Below are 24,674 nucleotides of genomic sequence, written 5' to 3'. Positions count from 1 at the left end.
CAAGTGGTAGTTTAATTTTACTTGTATCATTGCTGTAATTCCCACTTAAATAGTTAAAATAGCAAGAGAAAAGTAAAGGGCAATGTATTTCTTGCATTGAGCTCCATTAAAGTTGCATTTTTCAAGGAATTCTGATAAATTTTACACTCATTTGAAGTATGGTTACATCAAATTCTAACAATATAAATTTTTTTCCATGTTTCTCTAAACAAACATCCACTTTTCTTGCATGTTATCATAAGCACTGGTGATGTTCCTCTTCTGTAAAACATAGTTGTAGTCAAGAACTGATTTTGTTCTAATAAGCCTGAGAGGGAACATGTCTGTTGTTATATGGAAATAACATTTCTGTTTTGGTAAACTTCATCTTGTAACATTTGCTGCATTGTGTAAGGGAAAGTTCAGGATTATACAGATGAATTTTGCTAAATAGTGCTTATCTAAAGTCAGTGTTTAATGGAATGTATGAAAAATACAGAGTTCTTGATGTTTAATGTGAAGCAGACTTCATTACAGCAAAGATATCTGGAAGTAAATTATCTTTTTTAACTCATAAGAAATAAGATTCACCATTCTGAATCAACACTGAGTAATTCTTAAAAGGAAGCAGGTTATGACATCTTTCACATGTTGCCATGAAATCAAACTAAACTGAGCATTCTGATTTAATACAGGATATTAACTTTTGTGTAAATTGTTTTTTTTTTTTCTGTCTAAGCTGTTTGAAGCACTATGGCTTTTGATATACAAAAGATGATATTCATGATGCAAGGTTTTAATAGCAGTTAGAACTTGGGTTATGTGCACAAAATAAAAATAACTTCAAATAGGAAAGGATTTTGTTTGGATGCCTAGAAATTGCTTTTTTAATGTCTTTCTTTGATCTTGCAGAAGAGCTGAATGTCCAGACAGAGGGCCAGTAACAATAAAATTAAGCAGAATTGTGAAGAAAAAATACAGTAAGTTGATATTTGCCAGAAATACTGTGTTCTAATTAAAGAACTCTAGAATATCTTTTCTTGATGAGCCAATTTAGTTTTTAAAAATTGCTTACATTTGTATATAAATTCCAAGTAGTAGAAATATGGAACTTCTAGAGCAGAATTGCAGTACGTGAAACTCCTGTTTTTGTATTACTGGAAAACTGCCTCTTCAATTTCAGTCACAACTCAAATGGATGTGGTTTTAGCCTCAAGTAATTTTCTGCATCAGGCAGCTGGAGAAGATCTAATGACTAGCTTTTATTCACAGAAAGTTTTTTTGTTGAGAGTTCAAACACAAGCAACACTTAGCTGTGTTTTGGGGTTGCTGTTCTGAGGGGCTTATTCAATAAAAGTTGTTTGATAAGTCTATTCATAACTTAGGAAATAAAGAAAATACCTGAAGAGGTAAAAATGACTGGGTATCTAAAAAGCTATTGTGAAGGTGTGTGCATTTTCATTTTACTCAGTTTGTATGAAAGCAGTCAAAATACACATTTTGTTAACCTCCCATTGCATTAATGATTTTGATGAACAATCAAGAACTGATATGCTAAAGTTAAGATCAAAGTTTTGTTCCTTGTTCCACAGGTAATATTTTGCATGACAAACAAAACAAGAAAGCTTTCTCTGTGAAGATAAACAAGGTTGGTTCTGATAAGGAAATACTTGTAAATGCTTTCTTTTATTACAGTGTTTTTAAGACTACCTTCCTGCTTATTTTTAAGGTTAATGACTATTTGTTAATTTTGGTATGATTCAAACTTTTTTATTTTGTCTCTTTTTGTCTTGAAGTAATTGGAATATAGTGCCAGGTTATATGAGCTTCTTTCTCAGATTACAATTAGTTTTGTCGTGGTAAATATTTTCATTTAGATTAGGCTATTACGTTATAAGATCCTTAACCCTGTTTTCATCCATCTCCTTTCATCCAAAGGAAGATGGTTTCATGTACAATCTGTCAGCCAAGCCCCATTATATGAAGGTTTTCATTATTTTCAATAAAATATATAGACGTAGTCAACTAAGTAATTTATGTGGGTCTGACATAGACATTATGATTTGCATCAAATTGAGTTTTTTTAAAATGTGAGATTTCTGTCAAGAAGGGTTTCTGTTTCCAGGTTTCCTGTACATAAATCATAGCCTGTAAACACAGGATCACCAGATGCCAGATTTATAAGGAGCTGTAAAGGCTTTTGTTAGATTTTTTACCATCCCTCCTTTCTAAAATACTTTGTGTCTTTGAGACACAAGTTTTTGATCAGTGCTTTCTTACTCATAGTTGTACCTGTAAATGCATGTGCCTGATAAATTTAATTGTGCAGTACATATGCCATCATTCTGTCTCACCTGAAGTTTGAATATTTGGAGGAAAAGTTTTGTTCAGGTCCATGTTCTGGCTATTGCTTTGTTTCATGTAGTATGGGGGCACATCCTGCATATTTTCAGCAGCTGATGGCTTGAATTGTAACTTCTGTTTGATGCTCATTACACCATAGTTGTCAGGGATATTGTTAGCTGCAGTTTGCCCCTTCTAAGTCAGGTATTTGGAAATTTGGGTTCTGTTGCCCTGTAGACTTTTAAGTACTTTTCACTGCATTGGGGGGGTTTTGAACTGGAAAGATAGGGCTTAGATCAGCCCTAATGTGACTTCATGGCAAGGGAATGCTTTCATTTTTAGTTTTACTGGTTTATGGTGAAGTGTTTAATAGCATTAATGTCTCAAATAGTACCTATAGCAAAAAAAATATGCATAAAGAAAAGTAGAACCATTAAAAACCTTCAGGAGGAAGCATGGGACTTTATTATCCAAGAAATGTTCAACTTTTAAAAGAAATCCATGATGTACTAGCAACTACTTCATAAGGATATTTGTGGAACATCTGGATAGGTCTTTTAATTGGAGGGAGAGAGGTTAATATTAAAAATTTATATTATTCTTAGAATAAAATGTAAACCCAACAGGTTTTAGGCAGAACTTAAAATTTGTACACTGATGAAATAGGGCATTTTCCCTGCAAGAAGCAGCTCTGTGTGCCTAAGTTTGATGTAGCATATGGATAATGACTGCATATTGAGACATGTATTCTTATATATCCCACTGCAAAGTTTATTTTTCATTTTTCTGAATTAAAATTACAGAAGTATTTTAAACTCTTATTCTAAGATACCATCCTAGGGGATGAACAGGATAGTTTTAGTTAGTTTTGAGGTGGTATGAGCCCTTTAGGTGCTGTGGTAAAAATGGATCAGTGTAGGTATTTATTAGTGTGGGGAGAGTATCTGGGGACTGTTGACTGTTTTTGGGGTTTGTTTTTTCCCCTGCAGGCAGTGCAGTGCCCAGCAGCAGAGCTCCCTGCATGCCTGCAAATGGCAATGGGCCAGCGCACACACCAAGGCTGCGCCTAGTTAGCAACATAAAGTAGTGGTGGTGGTGGTGGTATCTTTTGAAATAAAAAGTGGGTTCTGAGTGTTGTGCCTCTGTGAGGGCCCAGTAACTAGACACACCAGACAAATTTCATATTCCATAATCCTACCTGAGGGCAAAGGTGAATCCTAGCTATCCTCATTAGGTTTTCTTGTTACTTGAAACAAAACATTTGGTGAATTGCTGTGCAGGGGTGTGAAGGTGCTTGAACTATACTTACTGTGGTGCATTAGGTAGCAGAATTGTGCAGTAATGAAGATCATGCTTATTTATTCATAATGCCTATGTGAAGTATTAAAGATTTTGCTTTATATAAATTATTAAGTTTATCTGCAAAGAGCAGTTGTTAAAAACTTAGACTGAATAGAGAAAATCTGTCCACTGTAACTGCAAATATCTACATATACCTATGGTGTCTGCTTTTTATGAACTAAAGTCTTGCTGACCTAATTTAATTTCAGTGCATCTTCATGTATTTAGTGTTAATTATTTTATTTTGGGTGTCTTTAATTCATCATTTATTTTTTGTGTAGCCCAGAAGACAGACCTGCTGGAATGAGCGCATCAGAACTAATTTCTTCAGCACACTTCTGGCTGGTGGTAGCAGTGAAGAATCCTTTTTTAGCTGTAGAAATGACTGGTTAGTGTGTACTAGCTTCATATAAATTGATGGGTAACTGTATTGTAGATTCTGAAGTTCCTTCTGCTCTTACCTGTATATATACTGCCTTGAAATATTTTGAAGATTGGCAGAGTATTTATTCATTGATGAAGAGCATTAAAGGATAAACACAAACATTTTAATATGAGTAATGTTAAGTGCACACCCCAATTTCTGTTATGTGTTCAGCATCAGAAGCACCCACTTGAGTATTTTAATCTTACTGATTTAGCAAGAGTTTTACTTTTAGTTCATGTTTAATTCCTTGCTGAATTGAAGCCTTGGATTGGAAAGGCTTAGCCCTGTTACTACAACAGCAGTTACTGAAAAAGTTAATAGTAAATATCCTGGTTTGTATCAGAAACTATCTTCTTTTCTTTTTTGTTGTTCTTTAATTCCAAGAGGAATACTTTAAACATCCATGAAGCAATTTTGCATTAAACAAAATACTTAATTAGGTCTAATACTTAAGAATGGGTGTATAAATAAATTGTTCATTGAATAGATGGAAGAAAAAGAACAGTCTAAAAGAATGTTATTTGGATTATATGGCCTAATAAAAAAAAAAAAAAACCAAAAAAAAACTATGTCTGTTTTTGACAGTCTCTAAAAGATTAACTTTCTGCCATGATTTTTTTTGTCAAGGATGCAAAGTTTCTCCATCCTTCAACTCTCCAGCAGACAGATTTCATCTCCTGCTTTCCATTCCATCTCCTTTATTTATTTAGGACTTCTTTTATGCTTGCTGAGACTATGTTTTTCTTCTAAGCAATAACCAATGCATAGTTTAATCGTGACTGTTGAAAGTTCTAATACAGTTAAATTAGAGTCCTTGGTAGGAGCAGTTACTGAAATACAAAATTATTATAGTACAAAATTACTTTTTATAACTTCTTGTATGAAATTTGTCTTTCAGTACAGAATTTACAGAAGTCAATTCAGGGATCAGACAGAAGAGACAAGAACTGGAATTGTCCTGTTCATCTCTGATTGCTAGAGTTGAAAGGTCTGTGTTTTAGATTCATAGTGGATCTTCATGCTTCCAGTTTGGAGTTTGATTAATTCAAATTGGTCTTTAGATAGAATATCTAAATAGTGTTTTCATTTAACTTGTTAATTTTTTGTGTATTTGCTGCTTGGTGTTTTTATGTCAATAGATTCTTTTCTTTATGTCTTAATTGTATGTCTTGATTTTTTTGGTACTCATGATAAGCATAGTAACTCCACTGACTTGTGTGTCTTAATATGTCACCTTTTCACAGAAATGTGAGTTTTAATATATTTTCTATTTGGAAGATAATATTCAATGGGCTTTTAAAATTATTTTTGTCTCTAGCTATCAGACTATGCTTGCTTTAACATCAGTCTGATTCTGATTCCCCGCACCACCCTACTTTCATGGGTTGGTTCTATCACTTTTTCTGCAATCATTTATAAAAAATCCTGTTTGCCTCTAAAAAGAGCTAACAGGAGTTGTATCAAATGAAACAGAGAACATAAAATAATTCTGTGGATTTTTTTGTCAGAGAGCAGATGTGTGTTAAAGCATGCCCTAAGGATATTTGTATGTGTATAAAGCAGAACCATAAAAATAACTGATTTTAAAATAACACAATAAGAAATTGGTTCTGTGATTTTCATTTCATATCTTTTTGCTCTTTTTGGTATAAAAAAAAGATTAAAGTTAAAATTGCAAGTGAAGAGTTTTAAAATTATAATAAAAAATTGCATCTAAGATTAGAATAATAACTTTATTACATGTACATTTTCTTAGGAGAAGTTTCATTCCAATTCAGTGATAATGCAAAAATTGTATCTCTAACTAAACTCTGGTTTTGCCCAAGGTTTTCTGAGGGAGTCTGAATAAATATATTTTTTTTGTTTGTATGAAGAAAAAAAAATAAAAGGAGTATTTTCTAAATTCTCATGTAGGCTATTTCTCATTTTTCTGCAGAAAAGGTTGCTGTTCTGTTGAAGTACTAAATCAGCACTCAGACCCTTATTTCCAATGCTATAACCTACTACTTTGGCTTGGGCTATTACTGTTCTATATTTGACTTTAAAGAAAGACAGATGTATATTGCTTTAACATAACATATCTTGTTCAAACAGTTTTAATAGATTAGGCAGTAAAATTAATCTGAAATTAAATATGACAAGGAAAATTTTGTTCATTGTCAGCTTTGTGTTTCTTTCCAGCTCTGATGAAGTTAAAAGGATTGTAGTTGCCTAATGTGTTTTGAGTTTGTGCATTGTTTCCAAGACGTGCTGCAAGCAGCTAAAACAACTAATGTTACTGCTTTTGCTTTTACTTTGCAGTGTTCCTTTAATATCTTATGGAGCTGAAGCTGAGACCTTTCTTCTCACTTCTTCTGCAGTGGCTGGAAGAGTTCTTCCAACAAATATCAGGCCTTTGGAAAACTTTGGTAAACTTTTTTTTTGTAAGTTTTCTTTATAGCTCATGTGGAGTATTCTTAAGATATGATTATCAGAAATCAAACAGAGTTAGTTACTCTTAATGAGGAAAAAAAAATCTGTTTTGATGCAGTTTGTTACTATTTCAAAGTCAGCTACTTAATTTCTGAAATTGAAATACAGAACATGAATCGTCCACCCCAAAGCTGGTATAACTTGTTCTTTTGAAGATTAAATTAATAAGTATTTATGTAACTTAATTACATTTCTAATTGCAACATTTTTTCCATTCGTGCTCTTTCTTAATTTCCCATTGTTTGAGGATAAAGCTTATTTTGATGCATTATGAATGGCATATTTCAGAGGTATATTGTGCAGTGTGAGGAACAAACCTTCCTAGCAGAGAAGAACATGAGTCAGGAAGCAGTGAAGTGCATGGATCTCTTTCAGTACCTACAAATTTGACAGGGCAAAACCGTGCTAAAGAACTGGAGCGCCATGGTCTGTCAGGAAAGCTGCAGAAGACAAGACATGGAAGGAATTGTCTTCCTCCAGTTACTTTAACAGCCTCTGTCTCCATGCTCAGCAAGAATATAATTTCTCTTCCAAAAAGCTGCACAAATTCAAAGAAGTGGAAACAAAGGAGTCCTATTTTATAAGGCTTGGGTTAATACCTTCTTTGAATTGAGAATCACACCACTTTCACTTGTCTAGTAGGCAAAGAGATAGGACAGATTTGGGTCTCCTGGCTTATGAAAATTCTGTGGAAATAAATTGCTGGAAGGAATTAAGTAATAGAAGGATCATTAAAAAGTTGCATTCATATTCTTTATTCTTTTCAAAGCTATATATTTCACCTCCACATTTCCCAGTGAAAAATTGATAGGTTGCTTCCTCAGGTCTCTGATGTTTGGCAGTGCAATGTAACAGATCCTTAACCATTTTGCTTCTAGAAATATACATGTTAGCTTGTACTTCTTGAATTCCCTCTCTACTCTTCCACTTCTATAGTCAAGCTTTTTTGTTAGGAGGCACCAGAAACATTAAAAAATTGTGTTTAGAAAAGAATCTTGTCAGTTGTCTTGGTTAGAATTTTGATACTTGTACTGTGGACAAAGATTGAATTTTAAGATTAATGCCAACATACTACAGTGTTTTACGAGTCAAAGTTTTAAGTCATCTTCACATTTTATTTGAATACTTTCTATTGATAAGGAGCATGCAGGAAGTACTAGTCTTAAAATTTTCCAGGAAAACAAGGGGATGGTGGATATGAAGATGTCCCTTGAGGATTTTAGTCACATTCCTGTTGAGTGAGTGTTCCTACCCCACTTAGCTTTTATATAGCATCTGAATAAAAGGACGACATGCATAAGAAAAGGTAAAGACAAAGGTAAAGAGAAACCTAATCTGGGTATTGTTAGAGATGCACAGCAAATATATATGTATATATATGTGTGTGTATATATATACATATATAAAAGGACACTGACTTTTTAAAAAGGTGGAGAAAAGGAGAATGAAGAAAATAAATGCATTTCTAAAAAGATGCCAATTGGCTCTTTCATTTCTTACCAAATTGTGCCTGAAATATCATAGCATAAGCATTTTTTATTTTCTTTTTACACTCCTCTCAACTTTTGGTCTCACCTAAAGTATACAGTTTTGCATCGGAGTAACAGTTGACACTGGCTTCCAGGGTTGTACAAGGAGGCATATGATGTTTCCCCCCTCTCAGCCCCCTAAATTATCAGGCTAGCCCAGAGATCTGAGACTTTGAGGGGAGGAATATCAGGAGATGGCAAAAATTTCCAAAAGGGGCTCTTAGCCCGATATATGTTGGTTCAGCTTTCTTTATTCTGTGATGTACATGTGGAGAGCGGGGCAGAAGAGGATGAACAGGAAATGTCAGGGGTCTATATAGACTTTGGACAGGGAGGGCTTCCCTGGCTCTCCGCCAACCCCGCTGGGGCAGGAAGGAGGGGTCCAGGGTTATCTTGATCAGAGTCACAGGGTCCTGGGGAAGGGGAAATAGAGTGCCCATGAGCTCACTGTAACAGGCATACAAATATCAGTGATGACCATATAACTGTAGTTCTGAATCATCCCTGTAGCTGCTGCAGTTTTAGTAGTCTGTTACCATTAAATAGTTTGTTTTATTAAGTTGACCTGAAAACACTTCAGTAAATCTACAAATATCACTAAGATTTATGCTGGCATGCAGTTTTTGTGTGATTAAAATATTTTTTAATAAAGAGTCAGTGAGTTGAAATGCCTTTTATTTGGTCCAAGTCCAAAGCTTGTGAAGCTTTTCTGTTAAAATTTTACAAGTAGTAGGGCATGCTAAAAAAGAGTTTGTGCTCCACAGGTAGATTTTGAATGTGCTAGAAAAATAACTCACCTTTTAATTCTGCCCAGATTCCCACATTCCACTTGTATTTTGCTGGGGTTTTTTTTAATTATTGAGAGATGATTTCTTCTCCCTCGCAGAATATTATTACAGATACTAAAATTTGAAATGTCATGTAGCATCTGACTTGATGTCCTGGCTACTGTAATAGCCAGGAAAGGCTATTAAAGACATACTTAGTCTGAGACAGCCACATGTTGCTGAGTAAGTGCTGCTCAACCACTGAAAAGTCTGTTCGTAATGAAATGATTGGTGAGACTGTTAGAGTAGATACCTGAAATAGTGTCAGTCACGTGAAATGCCTCTGGAAGTTCTTTACCATCATGTTACTTTCTTTTAAACACATGGTACCTTCTATGCAGTTGATGTTGGTTTTCATTTTCTCAAGTGATTATTTGGTCATTGGATATTTAAAATCCAGAACCAGTACTTTTTTTTTTTATGTTCAGGTAAATTATTGTGTGTTTGCAAGGAAGGTCAGAGGAGGTGATTTTAGTCCTGTACCCTTTTAAAAGCTAGCAAGATGGTTATGGAATTTATTCTGTTGAGATTGAGATTATTGTTTACATGTAATACAGTGATAAGTTGTTTTGTTCTACTAATAAATTAGTAAGTATTAGCAAGAGGCTTTTTTGCAGTTACTTAGTTTTCTTATTCCAATCTCTTCTAAAATATGTTTGTGAATACATTAGCCAAATATTTTACTGTAGCAAAAGCATGGGACATAATGTACAGAGTTAAAATCACATGTTTGTGATGTGAGAGATTTATTGCAAAATCCACAGCAATTAATCTATCTTAGTTTGCACTGTTCATGTATGAAATTGAAGCTGTGAAAGAATTAATTTTAACACCACATCCTTGATGCCTCCTGAAATCTACACAAAGTATGAAATAAATTTATAGACATCTCAAGAAATTAATTTAGTTCTGAAGTATTACATTCTTCTTATTACATTTACTTAATTATCATTAATCTTTAGTTCCTGAGCTGTCCAACAGAAACTCTCATAGCTGACAGTGCAGTCTTTCCTGTGCAGTGAATATAACCCTTAGCTTCCCTACCAAGACTTTTGTTGGATGGTAAATGGCATGAAATAAATTAGTGCAGTATCAACACAAGAGCTGAGCTGCTTGCTAGGTGTGCCTTAGTCATTCTTCGTAGAGCTTTTGTTTTTTTGATGTACTGTAGGCTGCACACTGTAGGTGCTGCTGGCACCATGGATGTCTTGTGGCAGAGTTTAAGTTCCATTTGCCCTATAACTGGTGCCCTATAACTCATGAATAAGTTTGCACTGTCATCGTTGTGTCTGATCAACTGCTGTGCATGTGATCATCCACTGATGGCCACTGGAAGATGTCCCTTTCTCTACTACCGCACTTCACTGTCAACAAGCCTGTGTTATAGAGTGACAGGAACTGATACATGCTAACACTGCTGTGTGGTTGATTCATTACTTTCTAACAGCTTAAGCTTTGAGCAGCTGTTTCATAAATAACAAAAAACAGTTTCATATAGCCATGACAGCACTACTTCTAAACTGTGTTCAGATGGCTGATGTATCACTTATCTTGTTTCTGTTCTTTAAAACAACCAGTTCTCATTTAAAAAAGAAAAAAAGCTGTGGTAGTATTACATACTAAATCTTAAATTGTATTATTTGAGGATATCTGTTATGCTGCAGAAGGGCCTTTTACATTCTTAAATATGTTCAGATAAATGGTTATTATCAAATCTTAATGTCTTCTGTTTTTATTAGGATGTTTAGGCAAAGGATATGCTGTTGCATGTACCCAAGAAGGAGAAGAGAAAAAGGAAGCTTCTGGTTCATCTGGCACTAGAGGAAGTAGGAGGAAATCAGTTGCTACTACTCCTACAAGAAGGTCTGCACGAAACAGCAAAAATGAGGCTCTGACTCAGTCTCGCAGCTCCCCTCGATCAAGCAGTTCTACTTGCAGTGCCCCTGAAAGCAATAACCCATCTCTGAATAAAGCTCATTCAGAAGCAGAGAATGCTCCTCCAAAATGCAAGTCTAAAAGAGCAGTTAAACAACAAACACCCGCAGTTAAAAAGAAACTGAGAAGTTCTGCACGTTCTGAAAAGTCACCCTGTGGCTCAGTGGAAGATGATGACATTGCTGAGCCTGAAGCAGTCTTAACTTTAGATAAAGACCACCAGTCAGATAATGAAAGCAATAATGCAGACTTCCCACAGAAGAATAATGTAGAAACAGAATCTGCTAATGGATTGGAAAGCTGTAGTGAGCATGCAGAAATTGAGGAAACTATAGGAGAAGGTGACAGAGATGAAGACACTTCAGGGAATGCAGATGTTAGTTTTTCTCTCCAAGAACCCCCAGTACTAACTTCAGGAAGTGAAAGTCAGGAATTTAAAGTAAAAGAAGCTACTGAAAAAAATGCAGATCTTGCAAGTCTGGACAGTTGTGAAAATACTCTTGAACAAGTGGAAACAGTAGCTAGTCCCAAAGATGATGTATGCAATCATGCAACTTCTGAAAAAGTAGATCAGACATCATGTAGTCCTCAAAAAGAATTAATGGAGAACATAGAAACTTTGACAAAACTAGATCAACCCATAGCTAGTCCAGAAAATGAATTGTTGGAACATTTGGAACCTCTGGGAAAAGATCAGCCATTGGAGAGCCCCAGAAGTGAATTGCCTGAGCATCCTGAAGCCATGGAAACAGATAATTCTGAGACTGATCTAAAACCAGTAGTAGACTGTGCAAATACAAAACCTATTCAAGATAAAGAACCTGATGCATTAATACACAGTATTTCTATGGACAGTATATCAGAACAGCCCTTAAAAGAGAACATTTCAGAAAGTGAAGAGGGTGGAACTTCAGAGTCACTCCCAGTAAATGCTGAACATAAACATTTTGGTGAAGATAACAATGAAATGATACCAATGGACTGTGACTCATTTTGCAGTGACCAGAATGAACCTAAGATCGAACAGTTACTACCACCTGAAAGTACAGAAGGAGACATGAACTCCTTAGAGTGTGATGTCGGAAACTCTGTATCTGGTTCTGATGAAAAAGATGAAACTGTTCCTCAAGCAAGGGAGTGCCAGCCAGAGCTCAAAAAAGAGAAAAAGTCTCGAACTAGAAGATCTAGATTTCACTCTCCATCGACAACATGGTCTCCGTCTGGGAGAGAGGGCAAGAAATCTCAATCACCATCCCCTAAAAGGGAGACGTCTGGAGACAGGAGCTCACGATCACCCAAGAAGGTACTTGTGAAGGAGGGAAGAAGATCCTTATCTTGTTCTCCAAAGAGAGACACACTCAGAGATGAGAAAAAAACACCATCTCGATCTCCCAAAAGGGAAACTGTCAGGGAAAGCAGGAGATCATCTTCTCGATCACGAACTAAGGATTCATCTCCAAGGCGAAAATCTAGGTCTCGAAGCAGTGATAGAGATAATCAAAGAAGAGATCGTGACAGAGAAAGAAGAAATAGGAGGTGGTCTAGGTCACAGTCACGCTCTAGATCAAGATCACGATCTAGGACTAAAAATAAAGGTTCTTCATTCACTAGAAATGAGAGGGAAAGTCAGTCACCTCGATGGAAAGAGAGATGGGCAAATGACAGCTGGAGAAGTCCCAGAGGAAATGAGCGACACAGGAGAAGCGATCAAGAGAAACAGAGTGAAAATCTTAAAAAAGAGAAGGACAATAATACAGAAAAAAGCAATGATGATCTGTGTTCTTCAGATAAGCAGAGGAATGATTGTCCAGACTGGGTAATGGAGAGAATAAACTCTGTTCCTGATGCCAGGAACAGAGAGAGAGAGAAACCACATTGGGAAGAGGGCAGGCATGATAATGCAGGACAGCCTTGGAATAAAAACTTTGGTTCGAGTTGGATTCCAAATCGAGGAAGAGGTCAGCGTGGCCGAGGTGGCCGTGGCCGAGGTGGTTTCATGTGTGGAGACCAGAGTGAAAGTCACTGGCAAAACAGAAAACCTCTCTCAGGGAACTCAGATTGTTCTGGGAATGAAGCTTCAAGGTTCTCAGAACAGCAGCCATGCAAGCGTAAGAATGAACAAGAGTATTCGTTCGATACACCTGCTGACAGGTCTGGGTGGACATCTGCGTCCAGCTGGGCTGTGAGGAAGACTTTACCTGCTGATGTGCAGAATTATTATTCGAGAAGGGGACGCAATTCATCAAGCCCACAGTCTGGATGGGGAATGAGACAAGAAGAGGAGACACCTGAACAAGGTATTAATGGTTTTGAAGTATAATAGTTTAGTTACAGTTGCAGTAGCTGAGCAAAATCCTGTCACATTGTCCTGTGATCTGATCTGCTGATAAGTTCTTTAAAAAATTATATTGAGGTGAATCCATACTCTTTTTGTGATATGGAGGGGTAAAGGTGGAGTTTGCTGATTTCTTGTATTTTGATGGCTTCTTTTGCATACAGCCCAAGTTCAGTTTTAAGGACTGTGCATCTGAAGTAAATTTATTTGGCTGAAGAGAAAGCATTATCTTCATAGTTACTTTTAGCATCTGCACAACTTTAAAAAGACTAATTCGTTTCAACAAGACATGAATTTGCCTGTGCAGACCCATATGGCAAATTTTAGAGATGACCAAGCAGCATGTTGATGTTTATTTTGCTCCTAGATAAGCATAGTCCTGTTTAAATGCTTTAAAAACATCTAGGGTGATTTATAAATAAAAAGCCAGTGCCTTTACTATATTTTAGTTTTAAAATTCCTCCAAAATGTTAATATAAGTCTAAATAAGTTTTTGGAGGGGTTTTTATATCTAAAAGACAACTGCCCTGACAGAAACAAACTTTTTGGTAGAAAGTAAGTTAACTGAACTGTGGGTGGGATTGATTCTGAATAGCTAAGAAGTCATCCACAGATTATTAATACCCTGATTGATAATCTTTAAAGATAGATGTGAATTGAATTCAAGAACTATGAAATCTGTTTCTGAGGACAACTATACTTGCACACTTGCACTCTCCTCTTGTTTTGCCTTTCATTTTTAGCCATTTTCATCTGATATGCAAGCAGTTTTCTCACTCTTCTGAGAGATAACTGCATCAGTGGCTTCCTAGTTTTGAGGCAACCCTTCTATCTGCTGCAGGGAAAACTTACCAAATCTGTAACTGAAAACATTTTGTGATTCAAAGACTTTTTCGTGTCGTTCAGGAACTGTCATGCACATTCACTATTAGAAGCTGAGAATAGTACAACAGTGTCTGATAGCTGGATAAAACAGGCTAGGCTGCCATCATGACATGGTCCTCTGGGGCAATCTGCTTTTGCTGACCCTGCTTGAGCAGGGAGGCTGGACCAGAGAGTCTCAATAGGTCCCTTCCAACCTCAGTGATTCTGTTACCCCATTATCTTTAAAAATGAGGATTTGGGCTGACATGTAAGGCCTTAGATTGCGATCCCTGTGAATTAGATGACAGGGTTCCTCATGGAAGGGATTCTAAGGAAGGACATCTAAATTGCAGCCTATCAATCATTTCTCCAAACTAATTTATTGACTTCTGGAAGGCTTGCTGCTTGTGTCTAGATTTTAACTTTTTGGCTTCTGTTGAAGAGAAGATGGGATAGCAAAGTAATTTATTTAAGAAGTGCTACCTGCTACCCCAAGAGGTTATTTTTACTTCTAGGTTTTGCCTGTTGTAACATTATGGGGTTTTTGAACAAGTCTTTCCAAATATGAATATCTCTTAAATGGTTTGAGGATAACTTATTCCTCAGTGTGAACAATCCTAGCAGAGTATTTTTGTAATTACCAGAACTGTACAGTGAGTGTGTGTGAAGCAGGAGGAGAAACTTGCTGATGTAGTAATGTGTGACTAACTTTCTGCAATTGCAGAAGGTAAATTTAATGGGTAAATTATGTTGTCTTCCTGCTCTTTGGTGAAAATGTCAGTTTCATTGTGATGAAATAATTTATTGGATTTATTATGGGAACAAGTAGAGGAAACAAATTCAAAATGCAGGCTTTCTTAGTAACCTGAACTTTTTAAACTTGGAAACTAGCATTTGGTTTCATGGCATGTGTGGTGGTGAGTGCTGTGCAATATCTTGAAAATACTCAGAGTATAGAAAGCGTTTTAATAATCCATCTTTAGTTAAAAGTTTAAAAAGTTAAAAAGACACCTGGCTCCCATTTTGCTTTATGAAGTACAGAATTTCTTCTTGATATACTGTCTGGTCTTTGTTTTGACAGATCCAAACCTCAAAGACCAAGGCAACAAGCAAAATGATGGTTCTCAGTTACCAATAAATGTGATGCAGCAACAAATGAATGTAATGCCACAACTGAATGCACAGCACCAACCTATGAATATCTTCCCATATCCAGTGGGTGTCCATCCTCCCTTGATGAATATGCAACGAAATCCTTTCAACATCCACCCTCCAATGCCCATGCATCTCCCTGCTGGAGTGCCTCTCATACAGGTAGCTGCTCCCACAAATATTTCTCAGGGATTACCTCCGCCTCCACCTCCACCCCCACCATCTCAACAAGTCAACTACATTGCTTCACAGCAAGATGGAAAACAATTGCAGGTATGCTTTATCAGAAGCCATGGCAAGAACAATGGTGAAATAATACCAGTTAAGGATTCTTTATCTTGAATACCATTAATTTATACTTGCAGTTTCTTTCTCTCTTGCCTGTTTTCTTCCACCCTCCACCAAATTTGAAGTGGAAGCATCCATGAGCATGTGGGTTGTATCTTTTAAATAATAACGACACACAGCATCATAACCAGCTTTCTGTGGTAATGGAACACTGAAAAATTTCATCAGTGTTGTCCATTGTCTTTTTTATCTTAGAAGTTACCTGCTTCCAAAATTAAATTTTCCCCTTTTAAACCTGATTTTTAAGCATTTTAGGAAATGGCTTGAATACAATTTCAGGAGCATGTAGGAAGTGATCTAACTTTTGTGGTGCAGTTCTCATCCCATGGGGGTCTATCAGCAGAGGAAAATTGCCAAGTAGTGCATGGCACCCATTTGTTCCACACTTCCATTCTCCAGCTGTCACCATCTCAGTGGCTTCCCCCACACACACATTTTTTATTCTGAATAATCTTTTGAGCCTTTTTATTAATAAGTTCTAAGGCCTCTTTGGTGTTTTACTTCTGCCTTCTTTCCTGATTCTCCTGGTTTTGCATGCCCTGTTTGAGACCTAACTCCCACTTTATTTCTCCAGTTTCAAAAAGACTGCCATGCTTAGGGCAGGTCAGACAATCTTTTTATGTGTAGCTGGCTGTTCATATTAACAGCTTTTGTATCAAGGAATAGAATATGAACAACTTGGAGGAGAACCCATGGCCCTGCAAGAAGATGTAGTGCTGCATTTATGATAAGTAAAGGGCTCTTCAGGAGTTGACTGGGGTTTGTTCTTTTCTTTTGCTGCTGCATGTTCTAACCTAAACCATTTTACCCTACATTCCAGGTTGAAAAAGTGTGCAGACAATTTCTAACCCTCTGCTTTCATGTATCATCTCTAAAGATCTGAAGTGAACTGATAAATGACCTACATTGTTCTCATTTTTCATAGCTGTCATCTGTTTATAGTCATTAACTTAGAACAAGGAGAGTTGAGTGCTGTGGGAAATACTTAGTGGGGTTACAGGCCATATGAAATAACTTAATACACTGCAAAGTAAACCAGCAAGGTACTGCTGGAACTAAAATGCTGGTAGATTTCTTGTTGATTTAATTAATGCCTTCTGTCTTAATTAAAATACTTTCACAATTGGAAATCCAGTTGATTTAGCCTCCAAAAATGTAAGTCAGAACATAGGCTTCAGACCTCTGAAATGAGTATCTAGTGCAGCAGTATGTTTCTGTAAAGACTGTATTGCTGCAAAACACAGTTACCTGTTGTAAAGCCCATGTTACACTTTTTGCTCTTACCTGCTTTTGTGGACTGGTGTCCATGAACCTGAATGCTCTTGCAGTTGCTGCTTCTTTTCCTTTGAGCTTTCATTCAACAGCCCCTCAGTGGTAGCACAATAGAAATGGCTGAATTCTGCAGGACACCACCTGTCCTTCCTGTTGAAAGGAAAATGAAGACAGCACACTGGTGAGCGTTAGCATGCTGATTAACAGCTCTATTTCTATGTCCTTTCCAAAGAGCTCAGATTCCCGTTTCATTATTTTCCATCTAGATAAATGCAGATGCCTAAAGAGTAATGGTGATGACCTGCAAAAAAGCAGTGTTTAGTGTAGCCTGCCAGAAACATGTCAGGAGGACATTCTAGGCTTTTGCTAAAAGTGGTCTCTATCTGAAGTCTGAGAGCTACTTAATTTCTCAGTTCCAAAGTATGTATAGTACCTTTTGGTGATGTTTAGAAATGGCCAGAAAATGGCTTTTCCTGAAAAACAGATCCTGGTACTTCAGTCAGCATTTCATCTCTTGCCTATATATTTATATTTACAAGCTCAAGCTTATAACAGACATGAAAATAGATGTTTTCAAAGCAGCATCATTATGATGCAGGAATGCAAGTGTGGCTTTGGGTGGTACCTTTTGTATGTGTGTTTAGGTGCTGATTTTTTTTTTTTAGAAAATGTTTACTTATCACGACCCTCTTTTGCAAATCAGATTGATTCTGCAGCCATAAACTTCCTTTTCCCTGTACTAACACCCTCCGTGCCTGTTTGCAGGTATTTTATTACTGGGATCAGTGCTAGAAAATGGCAGCCGTTGTGGTGACATGGAAGATGCTTTACTTTTCAAGCTTTTCTTTTTGTTTTTTTCTTTTGAGCAGATCTAATGTAATGTGTTTACCTTCCATAATAATAGACAGTGTGGAACTTAGGTAATGAACCCAAGCATGCAGTATTTATGCTTGTTCTAGAGCAGCTGAGACTCCTAGAAAGGCACATTGCCATATAGAAGAATGATGTATTAACTACTGATAACTTTTTAAAACAGGGTATTCCAAATGCTTCTCACATAAGTAACAGCATGAGTGCTACAGCTTTGCCTGCTCCAGCAGCATTCCTGGGAAACGTGGGAACAGTTCAGGGACCAAATTCGGGTAATGCAACATCATCAGGTCACATGAAGAGCTCTAATGCAGCTGTAAAACCGGGAGAAAACAAAGCAAGTGTAACAGTGGAAGCCAGTGCAGATAGCTCGAAGAAGGACCAGGCAAGTTCAAAGTTCAGCATATATTTTATATACACTGCTTATATATTTATATTAAAACATATAAAATTTAATTTTTATGTAAATGCATTTTGATGTACTAAAAAATAGCAAGTTATAACAATAACCCCTCAGTGTAATATACTCCATACCATCATGTATGTAATATTTTTGTGGCAACCATAAGACACAGATTAGCTTCTGACTCTTTTTAATGGAGCCTTCTTTAAAGCAGCACTATTATAAATATTACTTGAATTGCTGTGGGAAAATGCTCTGTGCTTAGCAGAGCATAGGCAGCTCCCATGAGAGCTGAAATGTGTGTGTGGGGGGTGGTTTTCTAATCTTCTGTAACAACCTTTTTCCTATAAAGTTTTAACTTGTGATTGATAAAGATACATAGGCAGTGAAATGTAACACTCAAGTTTGTTTTCTCTTCAGAAATTGTTAATTCAAGAAAAAGCAGCACAAGAGGTCAAGCTCGCGATTAAACCTTTCTACCAGAACAAAGATATCACTAAGGAGGAATACAAAGAAATTGTGCGGAAAGCTGTAGATAAAGTAAGTTGGTCCAGTAATCCAAGCTGCACACATTTCACCCTGGGGCAAGCTTTGGGGTGGGTTTCTTGTTTTTGTGGGAACAGTTCATAGTTCTGGAAAGGGGGAGGATGGAGAAGCAAAAATACCTTTCTTCTTTCTCCATCCACAAGAGCTTTCTTTGGCTTCTCAGAACAGAACCTGGTTATTGTGTGGAAGACTTGAATGGGAATTCAGAAGTATTTGGGAAGCAATTGGAAAGTATTAGGAGTTTTAAAATATGTTTAGCCTGGGATGGAAGAATCAGAAGTGTCGGGAAATAAATGAATAATTTGGGACTGTGGCAAATCAGTGGAAATGTTTCAAACATTTTTGTTCTTTAAATCATTGCAGGTTTGTCATAGCAAGAGCGGAGAAGTTAATTCTGCAAAAGTGGCAAATCTAGTGAAAGCATATGTAGACAAATACAAGCATTCACGGAAGAAAAATCCTGAAGAGGCAGTCTCCTGTGAAAGGAAATAGAATATGTTTTCGTTTTGTAGTTTTATTCTATCTACAAAGTGCAATTTCAATGAGAACTGTTAACTGAAAATTGTACATGACAGTGATTTGAATTTGGTTTGATAAAACTATTTTTCAAGGTAGTGTATAATGTTTTGTTCTAAAGAAATATAGATCTGCAGGGCAACTTCTTTATTCCTTTTTAAGAACAGATTTCTAAAAAGCATAAAGGTGTAAAGAAGAATCATTAGGAATGTACGATTGTGTGGATACTTAGATGTACAGCATTTTGACTTGAATAAGAGAGTGCATTAACTTAGAAACTTCACATACGTTGGGTTTGGAACAGGTATGTACAGTACATGTGATCAGTCAGATTAAAGTAAAATTTTTCTTTTTATTGTTCCCTAATTATAGCAAAGATTAAATAATTGCCTTGACAAATATTTCTAGTGTTAACTGGACAGGCTGAATGCAGGGGTCACAATGTGTATATTAAAAAACACATAGAGTTGTCTGAACACAACTGTTTAGATTTCAAAAAGAAAAGTCATAAACAGTAAAATATGGTGCCCAAAAGCATGGGTGCTGCACAGCTGTTGTAACACCAAATAAAAATTATGCTGCTTGGTATTGTTTGTGATGTTTTTCAATTTGTTTCAAGATAGTGGGATAACCTGAATAATTTTTGTGTGTTGAAAGCCCTCAGTCACTACACACTGATAACCTCAGTTTAGGTTATGCCCTTAGGCTAGCAGGAAATTGGTGTACCAAAGCTAGATGTTCAGAAACAGAAGTTTCTTCTTCAAGTAAAATTAATAAAGCTGGAATTTATTGTTAGGTTCTCAGTTGACCAGAGACTGCCAGTTGTGCCAATCTCAGCTGCATAATACTTTTCTCCATTAATTAGGGACTGTGGCATGAAGCACCAGGCTGGAATTGGTGAGCCCGTGCCACTGGAAGCCAAGTGTCTTCCTGCTTCCCTGAGCACTGGAGAGAAGTTATTAGACGTACCACAAGCATTCTAAAAACAGCTGTCAGGTCACTGAATGTGCCTGGGGAAAGCTTACACCTCAGGTAAAACCAGTTTTACTGGGGCAGCAGCAAGGAGGGTTGCTGGAATACTGAGATCACCATGTGCTCCTTAGTGAAAGAACAGCTTGAGATCCTTCCCAAAGGAGTCTTACTCTGCTTTGTTCCTTACTCTTACACAGTGCTATTAAAATCTTGTCACTAACCCTCTAGTCCTGTTGTGCCGTAACAGCCTTTTGTTGTTGGAGCAGCCTGGCTTCTGCTCCAGCCCAAAGCCTCCTGGCCCAGAAGCAGGAATAAAACATTTTAACAGAAGGTATCAGTTGACTTTTCTGAGGAATTATCTCTTTGTTGCCAGTAGTTACCTGTTTTTGGCAGAAAACAGTCTCACCTTTTAAGTAACTTTGTCAGAAGCCTGAGGATGACATAAGGGATATCCACCCCTGTGTACACCTGTGGTGTAGAGAGAGGTGTGAAAGCATGATGTTTGTCACAACAGTTGATTGCTTGGTTTTAACTATAAGTTTCTGCAGACTTAATGAAGCATTTGACTGTCTATATTTATTTTTGTGTGCCTAAATACAAATGCTATGTAAATTAGAAACAGATATAATACATTTTCTACAGTCAAGTCAGGTTTTAGGCTTTTCAATATACTGAGTTTTACATTATGATAGCAATTTGTAAGATCTCTTGAATTATTTTAAGCTAAAATTGGTTAGCACTTTTTGAAAAATGTAGCAAATTGCTATATGTATCCTGGTTTAGCACGCCATGCGTACCTTATTACATTTTCCTTCTCTGAATTTTGGATTTTAATCACTTTTTATATCTTTTTCTAGTCTATACAGTTGAGCCTTGCTATAAAGATCCTTTCAGGAGTCAGATAAGTGCTTCAAGGGGTTTTTTTCCTCTTTTGGAAGAGAGGTGGAAATTGGGGGAGGTGGGAAGAAACAAGGGAGGATATGAATTGTGAGGGGTCATTATTTTTTTGTTTTGAAGATCCTGGGTGGAAGAGAAGCTGTCACTGTCTACCACATTGTTGGGGAAGTGACTATAGTGATGCTCCACTGTATTTCAAAACCTAATGAAGAATACCAAATAGAGTAGCATGTGGTCAGTAACTTTATTTTTTACAGTTAAATACTTCAGAATTTATCAGAAAATATGCAGTTTGTTACAATTTCTATGTTGAATTAAAGAAATGTATTGCCTTAATCTGTAGACTTTGCTCCTGTTTCTCCCAAAAAGCAGCAAGGTGTCTGCTGGTACAGCTGCATGAGAAGGGGAGTATGGCAACCTCAGAGTCTTGGTTGTGTTCCAGTAGGATGAAAGGTGTATTTCTATTTACTGAAACACCTTCTACTGAAACATCCCAACATGCACCAGCACTGAGGGCAGAGGTGGGGAGCTGAGCCCCTGTGCTGCCTCCAGGGTAATAGTGATTCCTTCAATCCAAACTACCTTGTGGGAAACAATTACAAAAGTGTACCTTCTGTGAACTTATGCAAATCAAGAGTGTTTTCCTTGCACTCCTTTTCTCACTGTGCATGCTGTTTGAATGTCTCATCCTAAAGATAAACCTTTACAAGCACGGTGGCTGTCCAAAGTCCACAGTACTGTGTATGTAGGCTGGAGTGCTGTCTACTGAAAAAAATATTCTAAAATTTAGTTTTGTGTAGTGTTTAAAAGTTTCTAATAAATTCTTTTCTCTCAGCTGGCAGTGTTTGGTTTTAAATGACTTTCACTCAAGTGGTGTGGTTTGGAAAGTAAGGTAGCTCCTGTTCCTTCTGTGCACATGCATTTATCTTGTCCTGTGTTGTTTGAGCACCCCCTCCTTTGTTTTAAATGAGTCTTCACCCTGCCTTGCCAGTCTGCAGGTGCTCCAAGCTAGAAAAAGCAGATGCAAGTGGCAAAGAGTCTATTCACCCTGGGACTTGCAAAACATCGAGGGGTTCAGGGTGCGAGTGGAATACTGCTGTGGGAAGCAAACAGGGCAGGATCCAAACCCTGGGCATGCCCTGCCTAAACAGGGAGCAGCTTAACTGAAATACCCTCAGAGAATTTTAGTGCAGGAGAGCTGGCCTGCCTTGGGATCAAAATTCCAGGCATCCCTTTGCTTACACGAGTTGCCTCCACTGTACCTTCATGAGGTAGCTCCATAGGTAAGGTTGGCACAGGTTGTGAGAGTTACAGTTAAGGAGCTATGCTGGCAACATTTTTCATTGTTACTATACCCTACAATAGTCACGTTGATCATCAATTGATAAATAGTAGAGATGACAGTAAGGACAATAAAATGTATCACCAATTTCAGTAATTGAAGAGTACTAATTATGTACTAATTATTACTAATGGAGTGTCTTTGAACATTTTTGTTTAAAGTTTCTAATCTCTAGGTTAATAAGAAAACCACCAAGAGCACAAGTAACTACTTGTATAGAAGGAGATGAAGCTCTGGAAAAGCACAGGCTGGGATCTAGAACTTGACTTAAAGTTGACTCTTCCAATATTACTCACAACTCCCAGACTCACCCACCAACAATAAAGCTCAACCTGATCTTATCAGCAATGAAGTCAGTGGCCATTACACATAGTAAACATTCAAAGCCAGAGTGTAATCCAACACAAACTACTGCAGGAACCAAACATGAAATTTTGGCAGCAGGTTGTCACATAATTAGTCCCCAAGTTCTGAAGAAATTGAAAAGCCACTGAGTATTATAAGGAGCATCAATCAAAAATAGCCAGGCATTTCTTGATCCTTTGGTGCTGTAGCAAGCATTGTGACAGAAAACTCATGGAAGTCAGAGTTCACTGTAAATTCCAGAGCCTTTTACAAAAGTTCAGAAGTTTTGAGGACTAGGAATGTAGCTTACACATGGTCTTGTGTCAAGGCCTGAACCTGGAATCACAGGGTTTTTCCTAGAGGACTATTTAAACAAATATTTCTAATAACAATGGAGCCATATTTGGTACTGGGGAAATACAACACACACCCCGTACATGCAGGCACTGTGGTTATGTGGGTTGGGGTGAGGGATTCCATCTCTGATGTGCTCTGGGTCCATTATGAGTTTAGTTGCAGGTCAGTTGCCTCAAACTTCACAGGAGCCCACTAAGGCCAGCAGGAAAATGAATGAGGGTGCAAGCTCCTGTCCTAGAGAATGCATCTTGTACCTTGTGATGCACCACATAAATCTGTTGTAAACAATAAAAACACAAAATGTCCTGTCCAAAGGTCAGGACAGCCAGACTTTGGTGTAAAAGAAAAGTTTACTGTTGGCCAGGACAGCAACTTTCTTGTGGACATGCAGGCTCAAAACCCCTTAAGAACAAAACCTACCTACTCACTCAGACTGCAGTTTGCAGGCAAATCCCCCTTAGACCAGCTGTCCAAGAGCCTATCCAACATCACAGCACAAGACAGCCTTTACCATCGTTCACCTTTATGAGATTTTTGTTACTCTAATATTGCATTTCTATTCACCTGCAGTAAATCAGCTGTTTTCAAAGGTTTGGCTCAGATTGCTCTCTGGTTATTTTACCAAAGATAGAGAGAAGCCAAGACCCAAGTGATGATTCTGATACAAACAGGTGAAAACCAGCAGGCCTCTAAAATCAAGATGGCTTTGAAGTAGTATTAACTTAAGATATTGCCATCCCACCACAAACTGGTGATAACTTTACTCATTAGAGTCAACCTTGAATTGTCTGCCACTTGAAAATGATTCATGAATTCAAGCTCCTCTGTGAAATCCCCCACATTCATTCTCTTAGGGGAACCGCTGTGCTAGTTTTGCATTAATTGGTATTTGGTGAGGAGGGAAGAAATTAATGAACCAAAACCAGCTCCAGACAGCTACTCTGTCCCTGCAGAGCTGCAGCCCCACCTGCTGCAGGTGCAGCCTCTGCCACACAGAACACTGAGCTCCCTCAGCTCGCTGCCTCTGCAGCCTGCACACACATCCCCTGATCCAGCAAGCCAAGGGACATCAGCCATGGAGCTCTCTGTGCCCACTCATGCAAGGAATGTTCAACAGCCCAGTTACTACCCGGTAGAAAAGGCAGAGGGAGGAAGCACAATGGGATGAGTACACGTGTCTGCAGCTGTTGCATGTTAGCAGATCCTGGCCTGTGATGGGAACTGAATTCACACCTCAACTACACGCTCTGGGGCTTCTCCCTCCAGGTCACCCCCACTTTGATGTTTGAAACTAGCAAGAAAAAAATGGGAACAGTGTATTTTTAGTAGTAATAAAATTATTCAAATCCAGGATGTGCTTTGCCCCAAAATGTCGGTAAGGCAGGCAGTCATTAACACCAATGGCTGTGCAGTTCTGCCCTGCCATCACGCTCTATGCAGGGAACACCACAAACTGCACCATCAAGCAGAGCTGAGCAGAAAGTAATGGGAAAAAGAGCACATCTAGAGGTGATCAACTGCAGCACAGCTCCTCCTTCCAGGTAAGGGGTGCTGCAATAGCTTTCAGTGGAGTTAGACCACAGCCCAGCCAAGTGTAGTGTT

At 37.6% G+C, this 24,674-nt stretch overlaps 1 protein-coding gene across 5 annotated transcripts in view; it reads left to right on the top strand.

Annotated features, from left to right (window-relative positions):
* Positions 1-21,862, top strand: part of SCAF11 (SR-related CTD associated factor 11) — a 50,918-nt gene extending 29,056 nt beyond the window's left edge. For all 5 annotated transcript variants that reach the window (XM_021547441.4, XM_085570254.1, XM_085570253.1 and 2 more), the window contains 10 exons: positions 892-959; positions 1,572-1,627; positions 3,945-4,051; positions 4,989-5,078; positions 6,392-6,498; positions 10,658-13,150; positions 15,134-15,477; positions 17,861-18,079; positions 18,518-18,637; positions 19,007-21,862. In XM_021547441.4, the coding sequence (XP_021403116.3) occupies positions 892-959; positions 1,572-1,627; positions 3,945-4,051; positions 4,989-5,078; positions 6,392-6,498; positions 10,658-13,150; positions 15,134-15,477; positions 17,861-18,079; positions 18,518-18,637; positions 19,007-19,135 (3,733 nt within the window). In that variant the 3' untranslated portion in view covers positions 19,136-21,862. The remainder of the gene's footprint in view (positions 1-891; positions 960-1,571; positions 1,628-3,944; positions 4,052-4,988; positions 5,079-6,391; positions 6,499-10,657; positions 13,151-15,133; positions 15,478-17,860; positions 18,080-18,517; positions 18,638-19,006) is intronic.
* Positions 21,863-24,674: the final 2,812 nt, after the last annotated feature.

Source organism: Lonchura striata, chromosome 1A (genome assembly GCF_050655825.1).
Source record: "Lonchura striata isolate lonStrDom1 chromosome 1A, ASM5065582v1, whole genome shotgun sequence".
Lineage (NCBI taxonomy): Eukaryota > Metazoa > Chordata > Aves > Passeriformes > Estrildidae > Lonchura > Lonchura striata.
The sequence above is the reverse complement of the archived record's forward strand: the minus strand, read 5'-3'. Positions and strand labels throughout refer to the sequence as shown.